The sequence below is a fragment of the Hemicordylus capensis genome, chromosome 12 (assembly GCF_027244095.1).
Source record: "Hemicordylus capensis ecotype Gifberg chromosome 12, rHemCap1.1.pri, whole genome shotgun sequence".
Lineage (NCBI taxonomy): Eukaryota > Metazoa > Chordata > Lepidosauria > Squamata > Cordylidae > Hemicordylus > Hemicordylus capensis.
Window position 1 is genome coordinate 12,204,242 of NC_069668.1, and position 23,512 is coordinate 12,227,753.

General features: G+C 49.9%; 1 protein-coding gene across 7 annotated transcripts in view; it reads left to right on the plus strand.

Annotated features, from left to right (window-relative positions):
- The first annotated feature begins 5,491 nt into the window (after positions 1 to 5,491).
- LOC128336036 (autism susceptibility gene 2 protein-like) overlaps positions 5,492 to 23,512 on the plus strand; it is a 447,244-nt gene continuing 429,223 nt past the window's right edge. For 3 of the 7 annotated variants that reach the window (XM_053275136.1, XM_053275135.1, XM_053275133.1), the window contains exon 1: positions 18,589 to 19,715. In XM_053275136.1, the coding sequence (XP_053131111.1) occupies positions 19,374 to 19,715 (342 nt within the window). In that variant the 5' untranslated portion in view covers positions 18,589 to 19,373. Of the gene's footprint in view, positions 5,572 to 6,293; positions 6,439 to 18,587; positions 19,716 to 23,512 lie in introns of those variants that run through there. The other 4 variants (XM_053275132.1, XM_053275137.1, XM_053275140.1 and 1 more) reach the window with 3 other exon arrangements.

The following is a 23,512-nucleotide window of genomic DNA, read 5'->3' on the forward strand; positions in this document are numbered from 1 at the left end:
CTTTTATCACACTAATGACTTCTTGTTGAGGATATTAGCTGGCAGTTAACATACTGCTGGATTGAATACTCTTGGCTGGGGTTCCTGCCTTCCAATTTCCCCAGCCATTTATTAGTTGCCAAGAAAACAAAATGGCCTCCATCTGGACTGTTAGAGCTTAATCAATGAAGCTTGGATGTGTGGTACAACAGGCTGACTGTCCTTTGCGGGTGGGGGAAGCAGAAAGACCAACACAGCTGAATGAAGTGCCAACTTGCATAGCAATGGCGACCTGGGTGTATTTCCTTGCTTTTTGCTTGGCGTATACTAGGCCACAATTGGTCCTGTCCTGCTGGGAACGTAGCTAGGGATTAGGGATGTGCAAACAGGCTTGAATTTGAACTTGTTCGACATTGAACTGGATCGGTTCAAAGGTTCGGGGTTGAGCCGAACCACCCTGATTTGGCTCGACCTCGGACCGAACATGGCCTGGCAATTCAGGGTCCAACTGTGCAGACTTGGCGGCCTCCAAAATGGCTGCCGAGCAGGGGAACAGGCCCGCAAAGGGCCAATGATGCCAGAACCGGGTGAATTTTAAAAACGAGGATGGCTGGTGGAAGGGAGGGGGAGCCTCCATGGACACCCCCGCCACCTGGAGAAGCCCCCAGAGGGAATACGTTTTTTAAAAAGACATTTTTAAAAAAAGGCTTGATGAACCCCCCCCAAGCCAAACTGAACGGGGGGGGGGAGTTTGGTTTTGCCCCCTTAGACCCCCTGTCAAAGGGGGTAAAACCAAACTGGCCCAGTCCGGTTCGGGTCTGGTTCAAACTCAAACCAGATCAGGCCAGGTGGTTTAACCCTAGCCCTAACCCTACTAGGGATGTGTGGGCTTAGGTTCACCCCTCTGCCTGGGAGACCCTCGTATGCCATGCTTCCTGAGTTCATTTCCCAGTCCGCTTCATTGTTGGTTGGGTATTTTCATTGCTCTCTCCCCCGCTCTGAATGTGACACAGGAAACTGCCATATCCTGAGTCAGAACCTTGGTCTGTCTAGCTCAGTACTGCCTACTCTGACTGGCAGCGGTTTCTCCAAAGTTCCAGACTGAAGTTTTCCCCAGCCCTACCTGGAGATGCCGCCAGGGATTGAACCTGGGACCTTCTGCGTGCTGAGCAGATGCTCCGCCACTGAGCTATGGCTCCATCCCCTAAGGGGAATGGCTCAGAGCACTCACATGTAGGGACCCATCCAAATACACACCAAGGTGAGTCCTGCTTAGCAAAGGCAACAATTCGTGCCCACTGAGAAAAGACCCACTCTTCTCCCGGCCTTCTCAGGGTCAGACACAGAATCTGGTGCTACATTACACTTACCGTTCCAGGAAAACCTTCCCAAGTTCAGTATCACCATATTTGGCACTGCGGGGATCGGACAGGCTGAATGGGCAGGCATACCGCCATCTCCTCATCACCAGGAAACTGAGGACCAACCAAAGAAAGTACTTTTTCACACAGTGCACCATTAATCTATGGAACTCTCTGCCATGGGATGTGGCGATGGCCACCATCTTGGTTGGCTTTAAGTGGGGCTTAGACAAATTCACGGAAGACGGGTCTATCAATGGCTGCTCGTCTGGTGGCTATAGGCCACCTCTAGCTTCAGAGGCCTCTAAATACCAGTTGCAGGGGAGCAACAGCAGGAGAGAGGGCATGCCCAGGGGTGTATCTAGGGAAAATAGCACCTAGGGCAAGCACTGAAATTGCACCCCTGTCCAAACATCTGACGCCCATCTTTCAGATAACCTTACCATAATATCAGCTCAAAAATACAAGTTCAGACACTTTCAGGAGAAACAGGTTGTAAGCAACACACACATGCATACACACATACAAAAACACATGTGGCACATATGTGCCAGTCGCCTTCCCAAGGAAACGCGGCACAGCCATGTGGTGGGCATGCCTCCATAGAGCTAAGCAGTGAAAGCTCTCTTGAGCAAATGCTCTGCCATCTCAGCACACCTCACTACAGGTTGCTGCCTCCAAGAAATTCAGGGATGGGTTTTTCCTGTCCAAACAGCCTTTGATTTCAAGGGCGATGGTTGCAATGAGAAATCCTAAGGGGCCCCAAATAATCTGAAATTATCCAGCAACTTACAATCAATCAAATGTATTACGGTCCATGACCAAAACAAACAAACAAAACCAAGAAATAAAAACAATATAATACAATAAAAACATACAACACCAAGAGAATAAATTACATAAAACTGAGTTACAAGCATGGGAAGGTCATCCACAGCTAAGCTTATCTCATCTCATTTTACATGGTGCAGCACAAAATCTTGCAATCGTCTCTGTGACCTCCGCGTGGCGATCCATGAGAAAATAAGAAACATAATAATCATCAGAATAACCCGGGTTGTCTTTTAAAAGAGGTTCTATCCATATAGGGTGAATAGTCCTATAAGGCACGGTGTAAAAGGACGCTTACCATAGGCTTGGATCCAGCAGCCTGATCAGGAAGAAGGTGGAAGTTGCAACTAGCCACAGAACAGCAAAACAGTGTGATATTCGAATCAGAAAAATGGTGTGTGTGTGTGAGAGAGAGAGAGAGAGAGAGAGAGAGAATTTATAACAATAATCTACCAATTTTCTGTCTCTGCCACACTGCAAAGCTTTGGTAAAAGGTTGCCCCTGCCCCATCCCCTCGAATTCCTGGGTCTAACGGTAAAAACAAAACAAAAAACCCAATTCTATTGCACACATATTCCATTTCCTATCTGTCATTGTGACAGATACTAAGGTAGTAAGAACATATGGCCTGTTGCTGCCCACTTGACAAGGTCATCTGATGGGGCTCTGCTCCGGGTGCCGACAATGAGGGAGGCTAGGTTGTCGTGCACTTGGGACAGGGCCTTCTCTGTTGCTGCCCCCAGACTTTGGAATGCTCTCCCAGTGGCCATTCGCTCCTCGGGCTCCATCACAGTTTTTAGAAAGCTTGTTAAATCTTGGCTTTTTATCCAGGCCTTTACATGATTGTTTTCTATTGCTGCTTCTATGTGTTTTACTCCCGTATAGTTCTTATGTTTGTATTTTATAGATTTTAAATTAGATTGGTTTTGTATTTTTAGCTTAATATTTTTATTGTCATTTCCATTGTTATGTTTTTTAACTTTTGTAAACCACCTTGGGATTGTTTTTAACAAAAGGCGGTATATAAATATAACAATAAATAAATAAATAAATAAATAAAAATAAATAGTGTGTATTGGATGGAGGACACCAGAAACCTTCATCGCATTACAACCCTTTCAAAAGTGAGCTCTACCATAAATGAAGCAAGTTACACCTCCCTTGTTCAATACAGTAAACTTTATGTCTAGTTTATCAAATGCACTAGTCAATCAGAATCACAGCATGACTATTCAATGTGTCTTTGAAAAACAATTGTGTTCAGAGTAAAAAGGTAGTTGCATTGATTTTTTTTTTTTAAAAATACATTCTAAAATATAACCTTTTTAGAAAGCAAGGAAACTTGAGCTAATCTACTTGGGATGTGCACACAGGCAATAAAAACCCAAGTACAACTCAGCTAAATTGAAGGGAATAATTTGCAGCACGTTAACCGCTTATTTCAAAAGAGAAGCCAGTTCTCCACAGAGATGGCAATACATGGCAAATGCAACATTTCTGGCTGCGAAGTCTTCCAACAGGTGTTGTTTTTTTTAAAAGCACCACATAAGTTAGAGCTCTGTCTAGAGAATTAAACAGCATGTGAGTGAATATTTCCATTTTATTTCTTGCCTCTCCCACCACCCTTCAGTTTTGCCAGCTTACAAGGTATGAAACCAACATTGTCTTTTTAAGGGATGTTTTGTCCCCTTACTTCTGTGCCATTTACATCTGTTTTTTAAACACTCCGGTCCCTTGCCAACCTCTATGCATTCGTCTGACTCCCTCCCTCAGGGAAAAGATCCAGACTGGAGTCTCGCAGAGACCCTTTGAGCATGTGCGGCAACCTCCAAAATGGCCACTGCACTGATCTTTGTAGGCCTAAACAGGCCTGAAATTCAGCCTGGAGGCCGGCAGAGGGAGGGGAAACTTCTACAGAACCTGCCCCCATGGCTCTTAGGAAGGCCCCCGAAGGGGCTACAGGTAAATAATAATTATAATTTATTTAATTTTTAATCCACAAATTTGGGAGAGGGTGGGGGGCATCATAGCACTGGCACCCCCCCACATGCCCTGGCTGCCCCCCCCAGGGGTTGGAGTGGGCCCAGAGACCAGATTTTAAAATTTCTCCCCGCAAAAGTCCAGGGCCTCCACACCCCCCAGGCCCCCAAGGATTTAAGTCTGATATTTCAAAGTAAGTCTGCTGCCTGGAAACACATTGCACGGAATTCACACACACACACACACACACGCGCGCACACTTCACAATATAGAGTGATATACAGGGAGGACTATCCATTTGTGCTCCTTTCAATGCCTAGAACAGACTAGAAACCACTAGGTGTAGTGGCTAGAGTGCTGGACTAGGACCGGGGAGACCCGAGTTCCAATCCCCACTCAGCCACAATACTTGCTGGGTGACTCTGGGCCAGTCACTTCCCTCTCAGCCTCACCTACCTCACAGGGTTGTTGTGAGGAGAAACTTATGTATGTAGTATGGCTCCCTGGAGGAAGAGTGGGATAGACAATGTAAATAATAATAATAATAATAATAATAGAAACACGCGTTATTAAAACGGGCCCCTCGCTGCTGCCGCTGCTGCAGATGAGCCGAGGAGACTGTCAGCCCTGCAGGGCGAGCCTCTGTCAGTTTCCTCAGGATTCAAGTCCAGTCAGGTGTGATTGCAGGAGGGTTCCCCCCCCCCACGGGGGGCTTTTAAAGCCCTCCAGCAGACCTCTGCTCCTCAGGAGTGGAGGGGCTGCATTCACACGTCGGCCAGGCTGACCCTGAAGTTGTCCCTGCGAGCTAAAACAAACCTCCAAGCAAGGCCCCCCCCCCCCCGGCTCCTCCACAGCCCTCCCTCAGGCCTCCTCCTGGGCTGCAAAACACCTTGAACAGCTGAAGGGCATTTATGAATGAATGAGGGGATGGATAAACAAACATAATCTAAGTTTTTATAAGTTTCTGCCATGAAACAAGCCACTGATAGGACTTTTTAGGCAGTGTTTTTTTAAGCCAGCCAATTTCCCAGTCTGTTTTAAATTAAATATTCAGAGACTTCCCAGTCTCCCTCCCCCACCCCCCATATCAAAGCCCTATGGCAAGCAGGTCCCTATATATGAGGGGTGGGGGGGTGACCACAAAAAGGAGTTCACATTCTACCTGGCAAATGCTGGGCTGGGCGGAGGGTCCGCTGCAGAGAGCTGTGGGGGCCGCTCTGCCTCCTTGCTTGCTTGCTTGGGGCCTCCCTGCCAGCCTACTCCAGCTCAGGCTTCACTGCGGCCTACACGAGGCCTCCCTGGAAGCCCCGCCCACCCGCCGATCAGCTGAGAGGCGGGGAGAAAAGGAGCTCCTTGCAGGCAGCTGGGCTGCTGCTTCGGTTGCCGGCCAGGAGGACAAGCAGGAGGGAAGGCAAACAGGGTAAGCGGCTGAGGGGCCCTGCGGCTGGGCAGGGGGCAATGGGGAGTCCTGTGAGGTGTGTCTGGCGGGTGTCTCTGGTTGCCCCCTAGGCAACCCCCCCTGCCTAATAGGAGTTACGCCCCTGCCCCCCCAGTTTCGCCTATGGGCATGCCCTCACCTAGGAACATCGGAAGCTGCCATCTACTGAGTCAGGCCATTGCTCCATCTCGCTCAGTATTGTCTACCCAGACTGGCAGCGGCATTTCCAAGGTTACAGGCAGGAGTCTCTCTCAGCCCTATCATGGAGATGCTGCCAGGGAGGGAACTTGGAACCTAGATGCTCTTCCCAGAGCAGCTCCATTCCCTAAGGGGAGTATCTTCCAGTGCTCACATGTAGTCTCCCGTTCAAATGCAAAAGCGGCCCGTGCCATGGGTGATTGCAGCCCATCAGGGCATCTGAGTGTTGTATCCCTGGTCTAACTCTTTGACATTCTGCGCAGCTGATACAATATATTTGTAATTCAGACCTTTGGTTGCATTTCCCTTTGGTGGCAAGGTGAAGCCAGGCTATTATTCATGGACCCGGCTTCCTGTAAAAAGTGTCACCAAGTATAATATCCATTTAGACTGCGTGACCGTTCTCATTTTGGTTTCCGCCCGGCATTGGGGGGAAAGATGCAGCTGGGGACAGCGGCACAGCATTTGTGTCAGGCCTTTCCCTGAAATGTTCATTTGCTGCTCAGGGCGGCGTCAGCATTGCAAGGAGGCGTGAAAAATGGACCATGGAAAGCGGCTTTGGAGACGGTGACACTTCCAGGCACCTCTTGCTTACAATATACTGCGACGGCTCTTCCGTGGGAACAGTGAGATGGAAGGCAGCATCTCCAGGTACGACTGGGAGAGGCCCCGGCCTGCAATCTTGGAGACGCTGCTGCCAGTCTGTGCAGGCAATACTGAGCTAGTTGGCTCAAGGGTCTGACTCAGCATGGCAGCATGATGTGTTCATCAGGAACATCTATAGCTCAGTGGGAGGGGGGCATCTGCTCTATATTGTGCTAGGCTATAGAATATATTGTGCTAGGCTATAGACTATATTGTGCTAGACTATATTGTTCCTGTGACGATAGAATTTTGAGGATGAGGTCACAGCTCAGCGGTAGAGCATCTGCTTGCATGAAGGAGGTCCCAAGTTCAATCCCTGGCAGCATCTCCAGTTAGGATTGGGAAGGACCCCTGCCTGAAACCTTGGAGAGCTGCTGCCAGTCAGTGTAGACAATCCTGAGCTAGCAAGATCAAGGATCTATAAGGCAGCTTCGTAGGAAAGGTCCATCACTCAGTGGTGGATCTTCAGCTTTGCACGCAGGAGGTCCCAGGTTCCGTTCCCGGCAGCGTCTCCAAGTAGGGCTGGGAGAGACCCCTGCCTGGAATCTTGGAGAGCGGCTGCCAGTCAGTGCAGACAGTACTAAGCAAGTGGAAGCAACGGTCTGACTCCGTAGAAAGTAGCTTCACATGTCCATGAGGAGCATCCATACCTCAGTGGGAGAGAATCTGATTTGCCCATAGAAGGTCCCTGGTTCGATACATGGCAGCATCAGCAGCTTGGATTGGGAAATTCTGCCCAGGGTTATCGGCCATGAGAACTAAATGGCACTTCCATATTCATAGGCAGTATGGCATCGAATAGCTGTTGCTGGGGAGGAGGAGAGCTAGTCTTGTGGCAGCCAGCATGACTTGTCCCCTTAGCTAAGCAGGGTCCACCCTGGTTGCATATGAATGGGAGCCTTGATGTGTGAGCACTGTAAGATATTTCCATTAGGGGATGGAGCTTCTCTGGGAAGAGCATCTAGGATCCAAGTTCCCTCCCTGGCAGCATCTCCAAGAGAGGGCTGAGAGAGACTCCTGCCTGCAACTTTGGAGAAACTGCTGCCAGTCTGGGTTGACAATACTGAGCAAGACGGACCAATGGTCTGACTCAGTATATGGCAGCTCCCTGTGTTCCTCTGGGGAGTGATATTAGGCTCTAGCCTTTCTTCCCAGCTTGTGTGCTGCCTGGATCCTTTTCTTCCTGCCACTCCAAGTGATGGGGAAAAAATGTCCTCTTCAATGCAGTTTGACAAGCCAATTCCGCCCAATCCAGAAGAGTTATGCATCCATTGGTACAGCTGTGCTTCTCTGCCTGCCAGTAAGAAGGAAATACCGTTCCAAAGCTTTCTCTGGAAGGAGAGACTTTACAGCAGACAGTAAAAGAGCTCTTTGATTTTTAAAAAAAGAGAAAAGAAAATAGAAAACTCTTCTTGAAAAGAAAACTAGCACCAGATTTCATCCATGTGTAGATGTCCTCAAAACCTGCCTTTTAAGGTAGGGAATGACTGGTCTTGTGGTAGCCAGCATGAATTGGCCCCCTTGCTAAGCAGGGTCTGCTTGGGTTTGAATTTGAATGGGTGACTACATGTGGTCTCTTTCTACAATAAGATCTTGCCCTTAGGGGATGGGCAGCATCTCCCGGGCAGCATCTCCAGGTAGGGCTGGGAAAGACTCCTGCCTGAAAGCTTGGCAAGTCCATCTAGACAATAGGGATGTGCAAATTGATTCAAATTCAAATCGATTCAACTTGTATCTGGGTGATTCGAGTGATTCAAATCCGAATCTAATCACCCCTTAAAGGAACAACTCGGTTCGAATTCAAATAAAATGTTCAAAATTCAATTTAAATTTGTTTCGAGAGCCGTTTGGAAACTTTTAAAAACCATTCTTCCCAGAGCTGCCCCATCCCTTCGGGGGAATATCTTACAGTGCTCATGTGTAGTCTCCCCTGCTAACTAAGCAAAGAGGCGCCTTTTAAATAGGATGATTCTCGATATTGAGTAGGGGGAGAGCAACTGGCCCTATCCATCCCCAGCACAGCATCCCTCTAGTGACTGTTGCTGGTGTCTTTCTTAGGTTTCTTTTTTAGATTGTAAGCCCTTTGGGGACAGGGAGCCTTTTTATTTTATTTATTTATATCTATGTAAACCGCTTTGGAAACTTTCGTTGAAAGCGGTATATAAATATTCATTGTATTTGTATTCACAGTCTCCCATTCAAATGCAAACTGGGGCAGAACCTGCTTAGCAAAGGGGACAATTCATGCTTGCTCCCACAAGACCAGCTCATAATGTTATGAGAGGAGAGCTGGTCTTGTAGAAGCAAGCATGACTTGTCCCCTTTGCTAAGCAGGGTCTGCCCCGGTTTGCATTTGAATGGGAGACCACATTCCATGGTGATGTGTATGATAATTGCACACTTTCCTCAATCCAATTTCTGCTCAGCTGGTGTATAACAGAAAAGGGTGACTAATGTTAGACTAAGCAATATTATTACTTGAGTCATAATTATGACTTATGAGGACTGTGGGATAGGTATGCATTTAATAAGAGCTGATTTATCTAGGTATGCAATTCTCTTCTGCTCTGTATCTTTATGATTATTTTCTCACTTGCGTTCAAGCAGTGCGGCCCATGCAAGAATCAGCTTTGCATATGAACCGGGATATGCCATTTGAAAATAAGTGAAGATTACTCCTAGATCGTTTATGGCTTTAACTCCATCAAGGCATAATTCCCATAGCAGACTGCATAATAATTCTCCTTTCGTTTTTTAATTTTTTTAAAAAACTTGATGTCAAACATCTCCAGTTAAGTCACGCTTTATGGGCACCAGGCCATTTATTACAGCACTCAAAATGTGATTGTGATGTAATGAGTCTTTTGGTGTGGTCTTCCACTGGTGATCTTTTTCTCCTTTACATGGCTGATTCAGTCTACCGTTAATGTGTAAACTGCTCTGAGCCATTTTTGGAAGGGTGGTATAGAAATTGAATGAATGAATGAATGTGAGTGACATAAATTGTGCAGTTTGAAGCTTTGGGTATAGAAGAGAAATTAGCCAGAGCTGAACTGGATCTTGGGGGCTCACTATTGGCAATGGACAAACCCCCACTCCCCTGACTTAGAATTGGTGAACTATTCCCCCCCCCCAACAGCTTCTGGCACTGGGTGTCTTGGGAAATGTATTTCCCAGGGCACCCATTAAAAGAGTAGGGTGCTCTGGGAGAACTGCATTTCCTAGGGTCCCTGTCTGTTGTCCTAGTCATGCCGTGGAGATGTCTCAAGCTGCTCAAGAGAATTTCTTCTTCTCCTCCCCCTCCCTCTTCTTCCCAGAGAGCCTTGGAAACTGCAGCTCTGGTTCTCTACACGACCTGTATTCAGGGCCATCCTTAGAGAGCCCTGGTGTGGTGCGGGGCCCGGGGCCAATCAGCCAGTGTGGGGCCCCCTTCCAGTTAATTCTCATGGAGGTTAAAAGAGCGGGGCCCGGGGTGGCCGCCCTGCTCGCCATGCCCGAAGGACAGCCCTGCCTGTAATTCTTTGGAAAGAAGCTCTGCACTCTTACTAAACTACAATTTCTAGGATTTTGCTGGGAATTGTTAAACCAGACCCTATCTTTTAAAAATAAGTCTCTGTGGATTAGTGTTCTCCTCCCAAGAATGCTCCTGGGAGCTCTGGATTCTTTGTTAAAGTGCCTCCAAGTCACCATCTATGGATAGACAGGTGAATTCAAATTATTCCTGTCTGAAAAGTTTCAAGAGGTGAGAATTTGGGGAGTTGGAGAAGAATTTTCCAAAATAGTCTCATCTCCCCTAGGTGGAGAATAATTGAATAAACTCTGCACGTGGGAGCTCTCTGTCTTCAGAAAACATCAACTGCATCTCCATATTGCTATCCGTTCCTTCTTAGCAGCCCCGCTGGTCAAACTGGGCAAAGAGGCACCTTTTAAAAGCAGTGGTTTTCTTATATTTAGCAAGGGGAGAGCAACTCCGTCCCCAGCACAGTATCCTTCCAGTGGCTATTCATTCATTCATCCATTCATTCAATTTCTATACCGCCCTTCCAAAAATGGCTCAGGGCAGTTTACACAGAAAAATAATAAACAAATAAATAAGATAAACAAAATGGATCCTTGTCCCCAAAGGGCTCACAATCTAAAAAGAAACATAAGAGAGACACCAGCTTTTAACAGTCACTGGAAGTACTGTGCTGGGGGTGGAGAGGGCCAGTTGCTCTCCCCCTGCTAAATAAAGAGAATCACCACATTAAAAGGTGCGTTGCTGGTGTCTCTCTTATGTTTCTTTTTACACTGTGCGCCCTTTGGGGACAGGGAGCCATATTATTTATTTATTATTTCTCTGTGTAAACCACTTCGGAAACTTCTGATGAAAAGTGGTATATAAATATTCTTTTTAAAAATTCCTATTCTGCTCATGTATGTCTAAGCACCATTTCCTCACGTTTCCTTTCGCCACTTGTAAGAACGGCTGTTGCAGAATTATATTATAGCTCTTTTCTGGGTGCTTTGACAACAGCAGCCAAAATAGGCATATTTGAAATGTGACGAGCTTTCAGTGGAATGAATTTCTTGTGTGTGTGTGTGTGTGTGTGTGTGTGTGTGTTTTACAAAAAGAGAGCTTCTTTATTGGACTCAGTGGGTCCAATTAATCACAAGGCTAGCCGCCACCTTATACTTGCAAAAGCATGTGAAATATTCCCCAAACCACACAATTTTTCAGCTCGGTAATTGTTTGCATGGGATTTCGTACCTGGAAAATGGGACGCGGTTCAAGGCTGCAGGGTTTGTCCAAATATCTTTTTCTGGGAAATTCTCCTTTTAAAGAAAGAAGTCTATAACTCTGAAGTCCGCGATTGTAAAGTCGTATGAGTTGGAGAAAGGAAACCTTAACCTAAAAACCTGCCTTCTATTGACTCGATTGGTCCATCTAGCTCAGTATTAACCCTCGCTAATTGAACAAAGAGGCACAGTTTAAAGTGGTGATTCTTTTCTCTTTAGCTGGGGGTCAGGGAAGTCGGCCCTATCTAAGAATACCTTCCAGGGGTGCTTGTTGGTGTCCAGCTTGGATTGTGAGCCGTTTGGGGACAGGGGACCATCTTATATTTTATTTATTTTTCTATGGAATTGCTCTGTGGAATTTTCTGCCACAGGATATGCTGATGGCCACCGGCTTGGATGGCTTCAAAAGGGGCTCAGACAGATTAATGGAGGACAGGTCTCCCAATGGCTACTAGTCTGGTGGCTGTGGGCCACCTCCAGCCTCAGAGGCAAGATGCCTCTGAGTACCAGTTGCAGGAGACTAACAGCAGGAGAGAGGGCATGCACAGACCTCTTGCCTGTGGGCTCCTCAGAGGCATCTGGTGGGCCACTGTGTGAAACAGGATGCTGGACTAGATGGGTCTGATCCAGCAGGGCTGTTCATATGTTTCTTTTTAGCTCTTGAGTCATAGGAAGCTGCCATATGCTGAGTCAGACTCTTGGTCCATCTAGCACAGGATTGTCTTCACAGACTGGCAGCGGCTTCTCCCAGGTTGCAGCTCTTCCCAGAGCGGCCCCATTATCCCCTAAGGGGAATGTCTTACAATGCTCACACATCAAGTCTCCTATTCCTGCTCCTCCTTCTCCTCCTGATTCTCCCTCTACCTTCTCCTTCTCCATCTCCTCCTCCTATGTAAACTGTTTTGAGATTTTGTTTTGTTGCAAAGTGGTATAAATGTATTTGTCGTTGTTATGGTCATTGTCATCATCACTGACTCTCTGCCACTGCGCTAACTTGATGGCAAGTCAGTCAAGCAGATGCTAGAATTATTCATTCATTCATTCAGCAAATTAATATACCGCCCCAAACTCACTTCTCTGGACAGTTTACAGTAAAACAACACAGATTTAAAGCAATGTTTAAAACTTTAAGACATTCAAACAATTTAAAACAATGATAGAGTCTAGAGGGAATGATTATTCTAGCAGTTGTTCTCTATGCGGCTCACCAAAAAATTGAATAAAGCATACAATTAAAAAACAAAAAGTGGCAATAAAATAGAGAGACCATTGCTGCTTGGTCTGCACTGTGGCTCTCACACAAATGGGTCTTACCATGGCGGTTGGTCCCGATGGTGAAGTGGAACCTCTGTGTTCAGGGACAGTCTACCTCTGAAGACCAGGAGTCATTGGTTAGCAGCCGGGACATGGAGCTAGCAAGAGCCCATAATCTCCTGGTATTCCCCTGGTGGTCTTCAGGGGTGCCCTACTTTCCCTTGCAACCATGCCTCAAAACCTCCTCCGCGGCTCATGCAGCATAAAAATAAATTTCCTGCATGCCTCCTGCAGTAGGCCCAGGCAATCTCTCTGAATCTGTTCGTATTGATTGAGTCCGGGGCGAGGGGAAGGCTTTGATTCCATGAGCCGCGGAGCTGTTATTCATGAAACTATGACAACTCTGGTATTAGCGGCAAATCAATGAGCTTTTTCAAGCAGCCGGCACAATGTGGAAAACTATCTCCCTGCTGAAGCCCGATAAGCCCGTTGCCAGAACAAGACATACCTTTATCTTAAATGCCATGTGAGCCATTTTTGAGCCAGATCATTCAGTTTCCGGCACTGATAGTGCTTAGAGCCCATCTCTGCTGCTGCTTTGCCTTTCCCGGAAGCACATGTCCGAGACGCTTGGCTTGAAAAGGGGGCTCATTCCTTTCATAGGAAGCTGCCTTCTACTAAGTCAGATCGGTCTTTCTAGCTCAGGATTGTCTGCACAGACTGGCAGCAGCTTCTCCAAGGTGGCAGGCAGGAGTCTCTCCCAGCCGTATCGTGGAGATGCTGCCAGGGAGGGAACTTGGAACCTTCTGCTCTTCCCAGAGCGGCTCCATCCCCTGAGGGGAATATCTTACAGTGTTCACACATGTAGTCTCCCATCCAAATGAAAACCAAGACAGACCCTGCTTAGCAAAGGGGACCATTCATGCTCACTACCACCAGGCCAGCTCTCCTCCCCTGACTCTCTCCACTTTACATTTGTCCCTCAGTCATTTGACTGAAGGACAAATAAGAGACATTGAAGGAGAGCTGGTCTTGTGGCAGCAAGCATGATTTGTCTCCTTAGCTAAGCAGGGACTGCCTTGGTTGCATTTGAATGGGAGACTTGATGTGTGAGCCCTGTAAGATATTCCCCTTAAGGGATAATGGGGCCGCTCTGGGACGAGCATCTGAGGCTCCAAGTTCCCTCCCTGGCAGCATCTCCAAGAGAGGGCTGAGAGAGACTCCTGCATGCAACCTTGGAGAAGCCGCTGCCAGTCTGTGTAGACAATACTGAGCTAGCTAGATCAATGGTGTGACTCAGTATATGGCAGCTTCCTATGTTCATGACTCCCTGGTCCTATCAAAACACTCCCAGAATGATTGGGGCAAAGTGGGATTCTTGGAGGAAGCAGCAGATCTTCTTTTTGGTTTGTAATTGAACTGTTAATTGTGCTCACTGAAGAAAGGCTGTGCATCCAAGGCATCTGCTGTAATTAAAAAGATTTGTGAACATAGGTTAACAAATTAGTGCATCATAATGTTATGGGGGGGGGGGAACGGGAGGGGAGAATCAGCTTCAATCTTAATGGGAAACCAGAAAGAAGGCTTGCTAAGAGGAGATAAACCGGAAGAAAGTAATGTGTTGTTCACTTCTGAGGGAACTTCCACAGGGAATCTTTCCCCCTTGTTTTCTGGGAAGATCATCTGCCTGCGAGGGGTGTGCATGGAACCGGCTCGTCCAGTCTGGTTTGAGTCTGAACCAGTCCAGGCCAGTTTGGTCCGGCACCCCCTCGAACGGAGTTTCATTAGCTCTCCAGAAGAATGCTCTGGCATTTCAATTTAAGTATTTTCCATTTCCCTCAGCAGCCGACCTTTCCCTGGCTTGGCGCGCTCTTGCCGCACTCAACTCGCGGATGCAGCAAACAGCCATTACTGCCCCGCCTCATCCTCTTAGTGTTGACCATTAACATTCATCGTGGGAACTGTCTTTCGTCTTCTGCATCTTGCTGGTGATACAACCAGCTCATCTATGATGCAAACCAAGCAATGAAGGAAGACGTGCGCGGGCAGGCAGCTGTAAGCTAAAAGACACCCATTCCCCAGCCGTTATTGTCAAATTCTCCAGCGATAATTGCCAACGAATCAGAAATAAAGTGATGACCCATGGACAACTAGATCAGGCCTCCTCTCTCCGCTCCAAATCGGTTGTGATGGCTACAGAACGAGGCACCTTCGGTGGCCTATTACCATCGCTGAACAAGTGCCTCTAGTAGGACGTTGCTAATGGAGGCCATTTCTCCACTGAAGCATGCTAGCAGAGATGTGGAGGTGTTCCAGAGCAGTTCCTCTGCCTCTTGTGGATCACGACAGTGGAGGTGGCTGGAATGGCTACGTATGTTTCTGGACATTCAGCAGGTCCTGGCCTTTATGGAACCACCAAGCTCAGAGACATGCTAGGACAATTCAGGTGATTAGCATCAGGGTAGAAGACGCATCCTACCCTAATCTGGGAGCTGGGTGCACTCACCCAACCTGCTTTGGTGTCCCCTAGCCCTTAAAAATTTGGCCGAAGCAAACATTTGAATCCAATTTGAATCAAATCGACCCAGATTCAGGGGCAGCAGATCCGAGCTCGAATCGAATCAAGCTGAACCGCATTGCAAAAATCGATTCGTGCCCATCCCTACTCCCTGGTGCCAAGACGGAGAAAGACACACAGGCGGAAGATGAAATGGTATTTTAATCAAAGAAAGGCAAAGAGATATAAGACTTCATATGTCCCTATCAGACAAAACTACCGGGGATCCTGTGGTAGGGGGTGTGCTCTGGTGGGGGTCTATGGCCCCTGTGCACTGGTCCATGGTGAGATTATAAGAAGACTGTCTCTTTATACATGCCTTTAAACAAAACAAATCACATCATGCAATTTTCTTGGCTCACATGTCTATAATGAGCAAAAAGCAGGTGCATAATGAGATGCAATTCGTTGCTTGAAGTTTTTCACGGAAACTTTGATAGGAAACTGCAGCCTCTGCTAAGGAGCAGAGCTTGTTAAAATGGACCCACGGATGAACTTTTGATATGGACAGTAGCTCTTTCCACTCCTTGCAATACGGTGGTCTTCTGGTGGGTCAATCTGTTCCTGTACGTACATCCCCCACTTTCTACCATCAAAAAACTTGGGGGGGGGCAACTAGATTCCAGTGAATACAGTATGTTAGACCTATTTCCATGTAGATCCAGTGTGGTGTAGTGGTTAGAGTGCTGGACTAGGACTGGGGAGACCCGAGTTCAAATCCCCATGCAGCCATGATTCTTGCTGGGTGACTCTGGGCCAGTCACTTCTCTCTCAGCCTAACCCACTTCACAGGGTTGCTGTGAGGAGAAACTTAAGTCTGTAGTACACCGCTCTGGGATCCTTGGAGGAGAGCGGGATAGAAAATGTAACAACAACAACAACAACTTGAAATTGAAAGACTGTGACAGAAGAAGACCAAAATAATCCCAGTAGTAATTGGTGCCCTAGGTGCAATCCCCAAACACCTTGAAGAGCACCTCAACACCAGAGGGGCCACAGAAATCACCACCAGCCAATTACAAAAAGCAGCTTTACTGGGAACAGCCTATATTCTGCGACGATATCTATAACAGCAACAACATTGACAATAAAATTCAGCCATCCCAGGTCCTTGGGAAAGACTCGATGTCTGGATAAAACAAACCAGTCAATAACACCTGTCTGACTGTGTTAATAATAATAATAATAATGTGGAAAATATACATAAACATGTCTATTTTAGACATTTTCATGTACCCACTTTCCTGCAACCAGGTTTTCAGGACAGTGTTAAGCACTGGCCCAAGGTCACGGGGTGAGCTTTAGGGCTGAGTGGGGATTTGAACCCGAGTCTCCCAAGTCCCAGCCTGGTGCTCCAACCACTAGGCCAGCTTTTGTTCTCTGGCTCTGACCTCTTTGCTATGGGATCCCACTCTGACGGCCACAGTCCCGAGCGGCCAAATGTCCTCGTGTGTGTGTGTGTGTGTGTGTGTGTGTGTGTGTGGATATAAAAATAATGGGATTACCCCTTCCTAAACATTATTTCTGATTCAATGCATTTCCCTAACAGCAGGAACAAAGGGCTGAAGCACAGACTGAACAGAACCTGAGCAGAGACGACGGGACTAATGAGCTTCAAAATAGCATCAGAAACGGCATGATTTCTAATTATAGCGATTCGCAAAAGGATCGGAAAAGGGAGATGTGGAAACGTAAACATGTTTTGATAGCCAGAACAATCAGACCCAGAACAACAAGTACGGTGCTTGGATCTTGGGTGCAGAGTTCAACAGCTTGAGATTCTCCAAGGCCGGTTTCTAGCTCTTCGAGCCACCGATCCATCGGTTGATTTGTTGAGCCACGGCCATAACAAAAAGATATTGAGGCTGTTCTTACAAGCAGCCAAGCCTGGGTTTAGCTGCCTGTGAGAACCGCCAGGATCCACGCAGATCCCGGCCGCGCTGTGGCGGCAAACCCATCTACGGAGGCGCCGTTTAGCCGAGGTTACGGGTCCAAGCGTGCCCTTACCATGGGCAAACTGCTTGTGGGTGAGCGCCGGCAAAGCAGCGAGCTTCCGGCCATCACTGGGAGATCCCCACAATGCACTGCACAATCGCACAGTGCATTGTGGGATATCCCGGGGCCAGGATGATGCATCCTGGGTCTCTGTACTGCCAGGGGAAGCGGCTGAGCATCTGGGTGTGCAATTGGCGTGGCCAGCACCACAGGACGACTGTCTGCGGGGGAGAGGAGCTTCGTAAAGCTACTCCCCACCCGCCCAGCCTCCCTCACGTTTGATCGTGAGAACGGCCCCATTCAATTAAAAAATTAAGTCAGTGGCATGCTGTCCACTGAGTTTGACCTTTGGTCCCCCTTAGCTCTGGATTGTCTGCTCTGACTGGCAGCAGCTTCCCAGGGTAATGATCTTTCCCAGGCCCAGCCCTACCTGGGGAGATGCTTCCAGGGACTGAACCCAAGAGCGTCTGCGGGCAAAGCAGACGCTCTTCCACGGAAATCTCACCTTCTACGCTGCTGTCGACTGAGTCAGACCACTGGCCCATCTCCCTCAGCACTATCTGCACTGACAGGCAGTGGCTCCCCAAGGTTACAGGCAGGAGTCTCTCTCAGCCCTCTGTGGAGATGCTGCCAAGACCTGCTTAGTTCCAGCAAGTTGGCTATACTGGGTGCCCTCCACCAATCCAGATATTTGTGCTGCTCCCCGCAGCATGCAAAATGCTTCCATGCAGGCAAGCGGCACCTGGTCAATTTCTGCAAGCCTCCCTCCCTGCCTCCCCCACCCTCGTCACACCCCCCACTCCACAAGCCTCTCCCTCCCCCTTAAAGGGCCAGCAGCCTCCCGCGGGGCTCCCCTCGCCCATTCATTCCTTTTGGCACGAAGGGAGAGCGCCAGGGCGCAGGCGCCGCGCGCATGCCCGCCGCTCCTTTCGCGCGAGGAGGGGAGCCCGATTTCACACGGCTGGGAGAAAGGGAGCGAAAAAGGGAGGGGCTGGAGAGACGAGAAAGTTGGCCACGTGACCGAGGTGGGGAGGGGGAGCGAGCGAGCCAGAGAAAGGCAGGGAGAGGTGAATGGGCTGGATCCGTTGTGGCGACGGGGTGGGGGCAAGCCCAGCCCAGCCGAGCCAAGACCACATCTCCCATCATCCGCTGCCAGCCGGAGCGGGGTCGGGCCCCTCTGGCAGCCTCCTCTCGCCGCGCCTGCCTGAAGGGTAGCTTGCACGCTCCGGGGATCCGCAGGTCCCTCCCTCCATCCTGTTCTCCCTCTGGCACGGCCGGCGGGCCTGATCCGGATCCTGCGCCCTCTGGCCCCTGACCCTCCTCCGCCCGGCTGGCGCTGCTGGCGGGTCTCCTCCGGCGGAGGGCGAGCGCCCACCAGCCAGAGTCTGCCGTTTTCCTTTGTGCGCTGGATGCCTGAGTCCACAGCCGGGAGGACGCCTTGGCGTGGCGGCGGCGGCGGCGGCTTGATCCTGCTGGCGGGTGGGGTGGGGGGTCAGCCGGCCAGGAGCCTGCCCGCCCGGGCTGGCCGCAAGAGGGGGCGGGGCTGGGGGCCGGCGGCGGCGGCGGCGGCGGCGGGTCCCAGCCCGGGATCGATCCGGTCGGGTCCCTTTCACCTGGAGCGCTTGTGGCGCGGCCGCCCGGGGAGAAGCCCCCTCCGCTCCCGCCCCGAAGCCCCCGCTCCGGATCCAGCTTCCTCGGGCCCGCCCCGTCTCCTTTGGGGGCCCGATCTTTTGATTTCTGCCCCTGGCCGGGCTCGCGCTCTCCCTCGGCGGCCGCTGCCCGCACCATGAAAAGAAGAAAAGGGGAAGAAGAGCCTTCCTGAGCGCAGAAGGAGCCCGTGGTGGGGTCGCCTCCCCTCTCTCTCGCGGCGCGCCCACTGGATTAAAACCCAAATAGGAGGAGGAGGAGGAGGAAGGAGGAGGAGGGGGTGCCAGCCAGGAGACGACACCCCCCCCCCCACGCCACGCCTCCCTCCCTGCCTTTGGATCGAGGCATTCCGTTACTCTTCTGGGCTCGCCTGCTGGCCAGGGTGGATTTATAATAAATCTGATTGTTTTTGTCGGGAGGGGTTGTTTTCCCCCTCCCCGCCTCCAAAGGAGACCAGCCGTCACTTTCTGGGGCTCACTGGAAAGAATCCGGGCTTGCCTGCCCGTGGATTGGTGGGGCTGACATTCTGTGGGTGCGCCCCCTCCCCTCCCCTCCCGCCCCCCACCCTTTCTCTCTTTCTCCTTCTCTCCCCCCTTCCCTTCGATTCCACCGGGGCTGAGGGGGGGGGGGAGGGAGGAGGGCCACCGCAGATCGGCGCGCGGGAGGGGGCGGGGAGGGGGGCCGCCCCCCCGCCGGCGCATCAAGCACCATGGATGGCTCCTCTAGTCTCTGCAACGGCTTCCGCCAGAAGCGGCGGACCCGAGCCCAGCGCGACCGCGAGAGGCGGCGAGCCCAGCGCGGATTACAAGCCGCCCCCCCGGCGGCGCCCGGCGGCAGGACCCCGGTGGGGGTCGAGGCGCGGCGGGCCAGGGCCGCCTCCCTCCTCTCCTCCTCCGGCTCGGAGCTGGAAAACAATGGCCACCCCGCGCTGGCGCCCCCGCCCGCCCGCCCCAAGCCCCCCCGCAGGAAGCGGAGGGAATCCTCCTCCCCAGAAGAAGACATCATCGACGGCTTTGCCCTCTCCAGCTTTGTCACGCTGGAAGCCTTGGAGGTAAGGGCGACCCCCCCACCCAAACACACACACACACATACACACCCCAAGCCCCCGCCTCCAAGCCCTATAGATGGATATTGATGGTGGATCTGGGGAGGGGGGGACCTGCTTTGCTCTCTGTCTCATTGTTTGCTGGTGGGGTGATGGCAGCAAAGTGTGTGTGTGTGGGGGGGTGCTGGAAGGGGGGGCAGATCGGTGGCCCCCTCCTCTTTCTGGGCTTTCCTGTTGGGATCACAATGCAGATCGGAAAACCCTCTCTGCCCCCCCCCCCCGCCGAAATGTATAGTCTGCTGTGGCTGGCTGTTTTGTCCTTTTGGGAATGGGGTGGGGGGGGGGCGTTTCCAAGTCTATTTGGTATGTTTGGTCTGTAGTTTGGGCTGCGCTGCTGTCTCCCCAGCTTCTGGGGAGTGGTGAGGCTGGGGGGGGGAGAGAATGAATGGGGGGGTGTATTCCTCGTGAGAGATCGGGAGGAGGGGCTTGTAGGAACTTGCGTGGGGGGGGGGGGAGTGGCGGATGATCTTGGACTTGCCTCTCCTTTATGCCCTGGAAGGGTTTTGTTCAGTTGTCCCTTTTAAAAAAGGGGGTGGTGAGGTGTTGGTGTTGTGTGTGTTGGTCTGTCTTCTCTGATGTCACCTCAAGGGTTTGGTGTAACCTAGTTGTCAAACGCCCCCCTCCCGCGCGCCCCCTTCTTGGTCCCCCCCCCCGCAAAGTGCTTTTGTGTGTGGTGCAGGGATCAGTCAAGAAATCTCTCTCTTCTAGGGGCCACCTGCAGTCAGGGTCTCTCCCCATGCATGTGGGCTTTCTTTCTCTTGGGGGGGGCAGGGAGGGGGCTAGGGTTGCCTCAGTGGGGGCAAGGGAGGGTGGCCTCGAGGGAAGGAAAGAGATCCAGCCTGGAGAGCAAATCTTTGGCAACCGAAGGGGTGTGTGTGTGTGTGTGCTTTGGCAGATGCACTCTAGGAAGTAATGCATTTCTCTTTCTTCCCTTGCATTTCCATGTGGAGCTTAGCATCTATATAAAAGCATGCCGGTTACACCCCCTTAGCTGACTGCTCAGGCAAGTCACCTAGCCTGAAATTCAGATCATCTGGATTTCTCCCCCCTCTGCAAAGAAAAGAAAAGAAAAAGGGAAAAGCTACCAAGACAAAAAGACCAACTTCTGTCAGTTTCTCGGCTCTGTCAGTTTCTCCTTCCTTCCTGAGTCAGTGCTCTGGGCTGAGATCCTGCATCCCCTTGGCAAGGGTAGCTCTCTGCTCGGAGGTGTGCCATGGCTGGAGAGGTGTGTTGTTGTTGAGATTTGTCCTTTTCCCCATTTTATTTCTACCCAGGGTGTCCTCTCCAGCATGTCAAGAGACCAAGGAATCATATTTCTGTCTCCGGTGAATTGCTGATGTGGACCTTGTTCTTTCACTGGCCCTTTAGCTTGGGAGAAAGAAAAGGAGTCTGTCTTTTCCCCTTGGCAGATGTGATGAAAAGCTTCCGGTTCTGATGCCATTGTGGATTCAGTCAGTGGAAGATGTTTTGGGTGTCCCTGGCCGCAGAGACATATTAGTTATGATCGGTGCCATTTCTGGAGTGGTTCCTTGCATTCTGTCCCCTCTATCTTCCAAACAACTTCTCTTTCTGAGATAACAGCCATGTTGTTGGACTACAACTCCCATCATCCCCGCCACAATGGCCTTTGGCACCCTACGTGGTATCTTCCGCAGGTTTGCCCCGTTGGAAGTCTGTCTGGATTTCAGCAGAGCTCTGCAGAAGTATTGAGGAACGCAATCTGTGGCTCTTGTGGCAGGGGGTGATGGGAGTTGTAGTCTAGCAACTTTGGAGAACCAGCGAGTTCGCAGAATGTGGGCTTGTGTGTCCTCTCCCGTGAGAAAGTTTCTCAATATTCATCGTTAACTTCTAACCAGGCCTGGTCTGCCTTATGAACTTCCCAAACACACAGGGATTTGTTAGCTCGATTGAAATTCCGAGGAAGAAAAGGTCCCGGAAGTTGTGATCAAGAAGCAGGAAGCCATGTGTGTTTGAGGGTGGCTCATTTGTGTGATCTGAAGTTTGGCAGATCTCTTGGTGGAGGCTGCTGCGTGGATATTTGTAACGTGAGGGATACGGAAACGTCACCTTTTGAAACGTTCACCCTTTGTGGCTTTTTTTTTTTGCCTCCTGGCTTACCTTTTATTTTTTCTATATGTGTGTGTAACGGCTGTAAACAGGGTTTGGATGAATATCAGGAGGGACCCCGGGGCCAGAGCCTCCCTTTTGATAATGAAATGAAATCACACCCTCCCACTCCCAAGAATAATTACTTTTATTTCCTTTTTAATAAAGTCTCCAGTATTATAATACAGCCCCTATGGTAGGAAAGCTGGTTTTGTGGTAGCAAGCATGAATTGGTCCCCTTTGCTAAGCAGGGTCCACCCTGATTTGTATTTAAATGGGAGACTGCATGTGTGAGCACTGTGAGATATTCCCCTCAGGGGATGGGGCCACTCTGGGAAGAGCATCTAGGAACATAGGAAGCTGCCATATACTGAGTCAGACCATTGGTCTATCTAGCTCAGTGTTGTCTGCACAGACTGGCAGCAGCTTCCCCAAGGTTGCAGGCAGGAATCTCCCTCAGCCCGATCTTGGAGATGCTGCCAGGGAGGGAACTTGGAACCTAGATTCAAATTTGAAACGGGTCGATTCAATTCAAATTTGAATTGAATTAATCGTTTTAGGAGTGATCCGATTCAAATCCAAATCGTTTGAATCGGCCAGATTTGAGTCGAATTGGTTCAAATTTGAATCAGTTTTGCACATCCCTACCCAGGTAGAATCCCTGGATTCATCTCCCGGTAGGGCTGGGAAAAACTTCTGCTTGCCACCTGAGAGATCTGCTGCCAGTCAGTGTAGGTAATCCTGAGCTAGGTGGACCAATGGTCTGACTCAGTAGAAGGCAACTTCCTAAGTTCCTGTGACTTACCGTGTGTCTGTGTGTGTGTGTCTGTGTGTGTGTGTGTGTGTGTGTGTGTGTTGAAATGCATAGGGATGATGTCTGATTAGTTGGAGACAAAGGCTAAGACGTCTGATCAAAGTCCTTTGATTTTTTTTTTTTAAAAGAGGTGTGTTTGTGTTTTTGAACTGATGTTCTGAAGTGCATCAATGCATCTCCCCTTCCTGCTGCTCTGTGAAACTTTGTTACACTGATGTTTATCTTCGGCGACTTTCTTCTGGTGCTTGTTTTGCTTTCTTTGCTTTCTTGTTTTGCTTTTAAAAAACACTTTCTAAGCAAACATTCTGCTGGGCTTTTAATGTTTATAAATACAGAAATCTGTATTGTGCAGGCACGTTTGTTGAAAAGCTGAGACTGGAGCTAAAAGGGGCAGCTTTGCTGTGAACAGAGAAAGCTGCCTTCTACTGAGTCAGACCCTTGGTCCATCTAGCTCAGCATTATCTGCACAGACTGGCAGCAGCTCTTTTTGGCTTTCAAGCAGGAGTGTTTCCCAGCCCTACCTGGAGATGCTGCCGGGGGTTGAACCTTCTGCGTGCAAAGCAGATGCTAAGCTACAGCCCCATCCAAATTTGAGCCCTCAGAAGGACTCACAGCTGGTCCTGGAGGCGAAGGTTTTGGCCACGGTCTTCATATGGAGGTGTTGAATTGACTGACAAAATGCTCCGCCTTGCAGGGGAGGGAACTGGGAAGCTTCTGCATGCAAGCATGTAGAAGAGGAGAGCTGGACTAAGGGAGGAGATCTGGTCTTGTGGAAGCAAGCATGAATTGTCCCCTTTGCTGAGCAGGGTCCACCCTGGTTGCA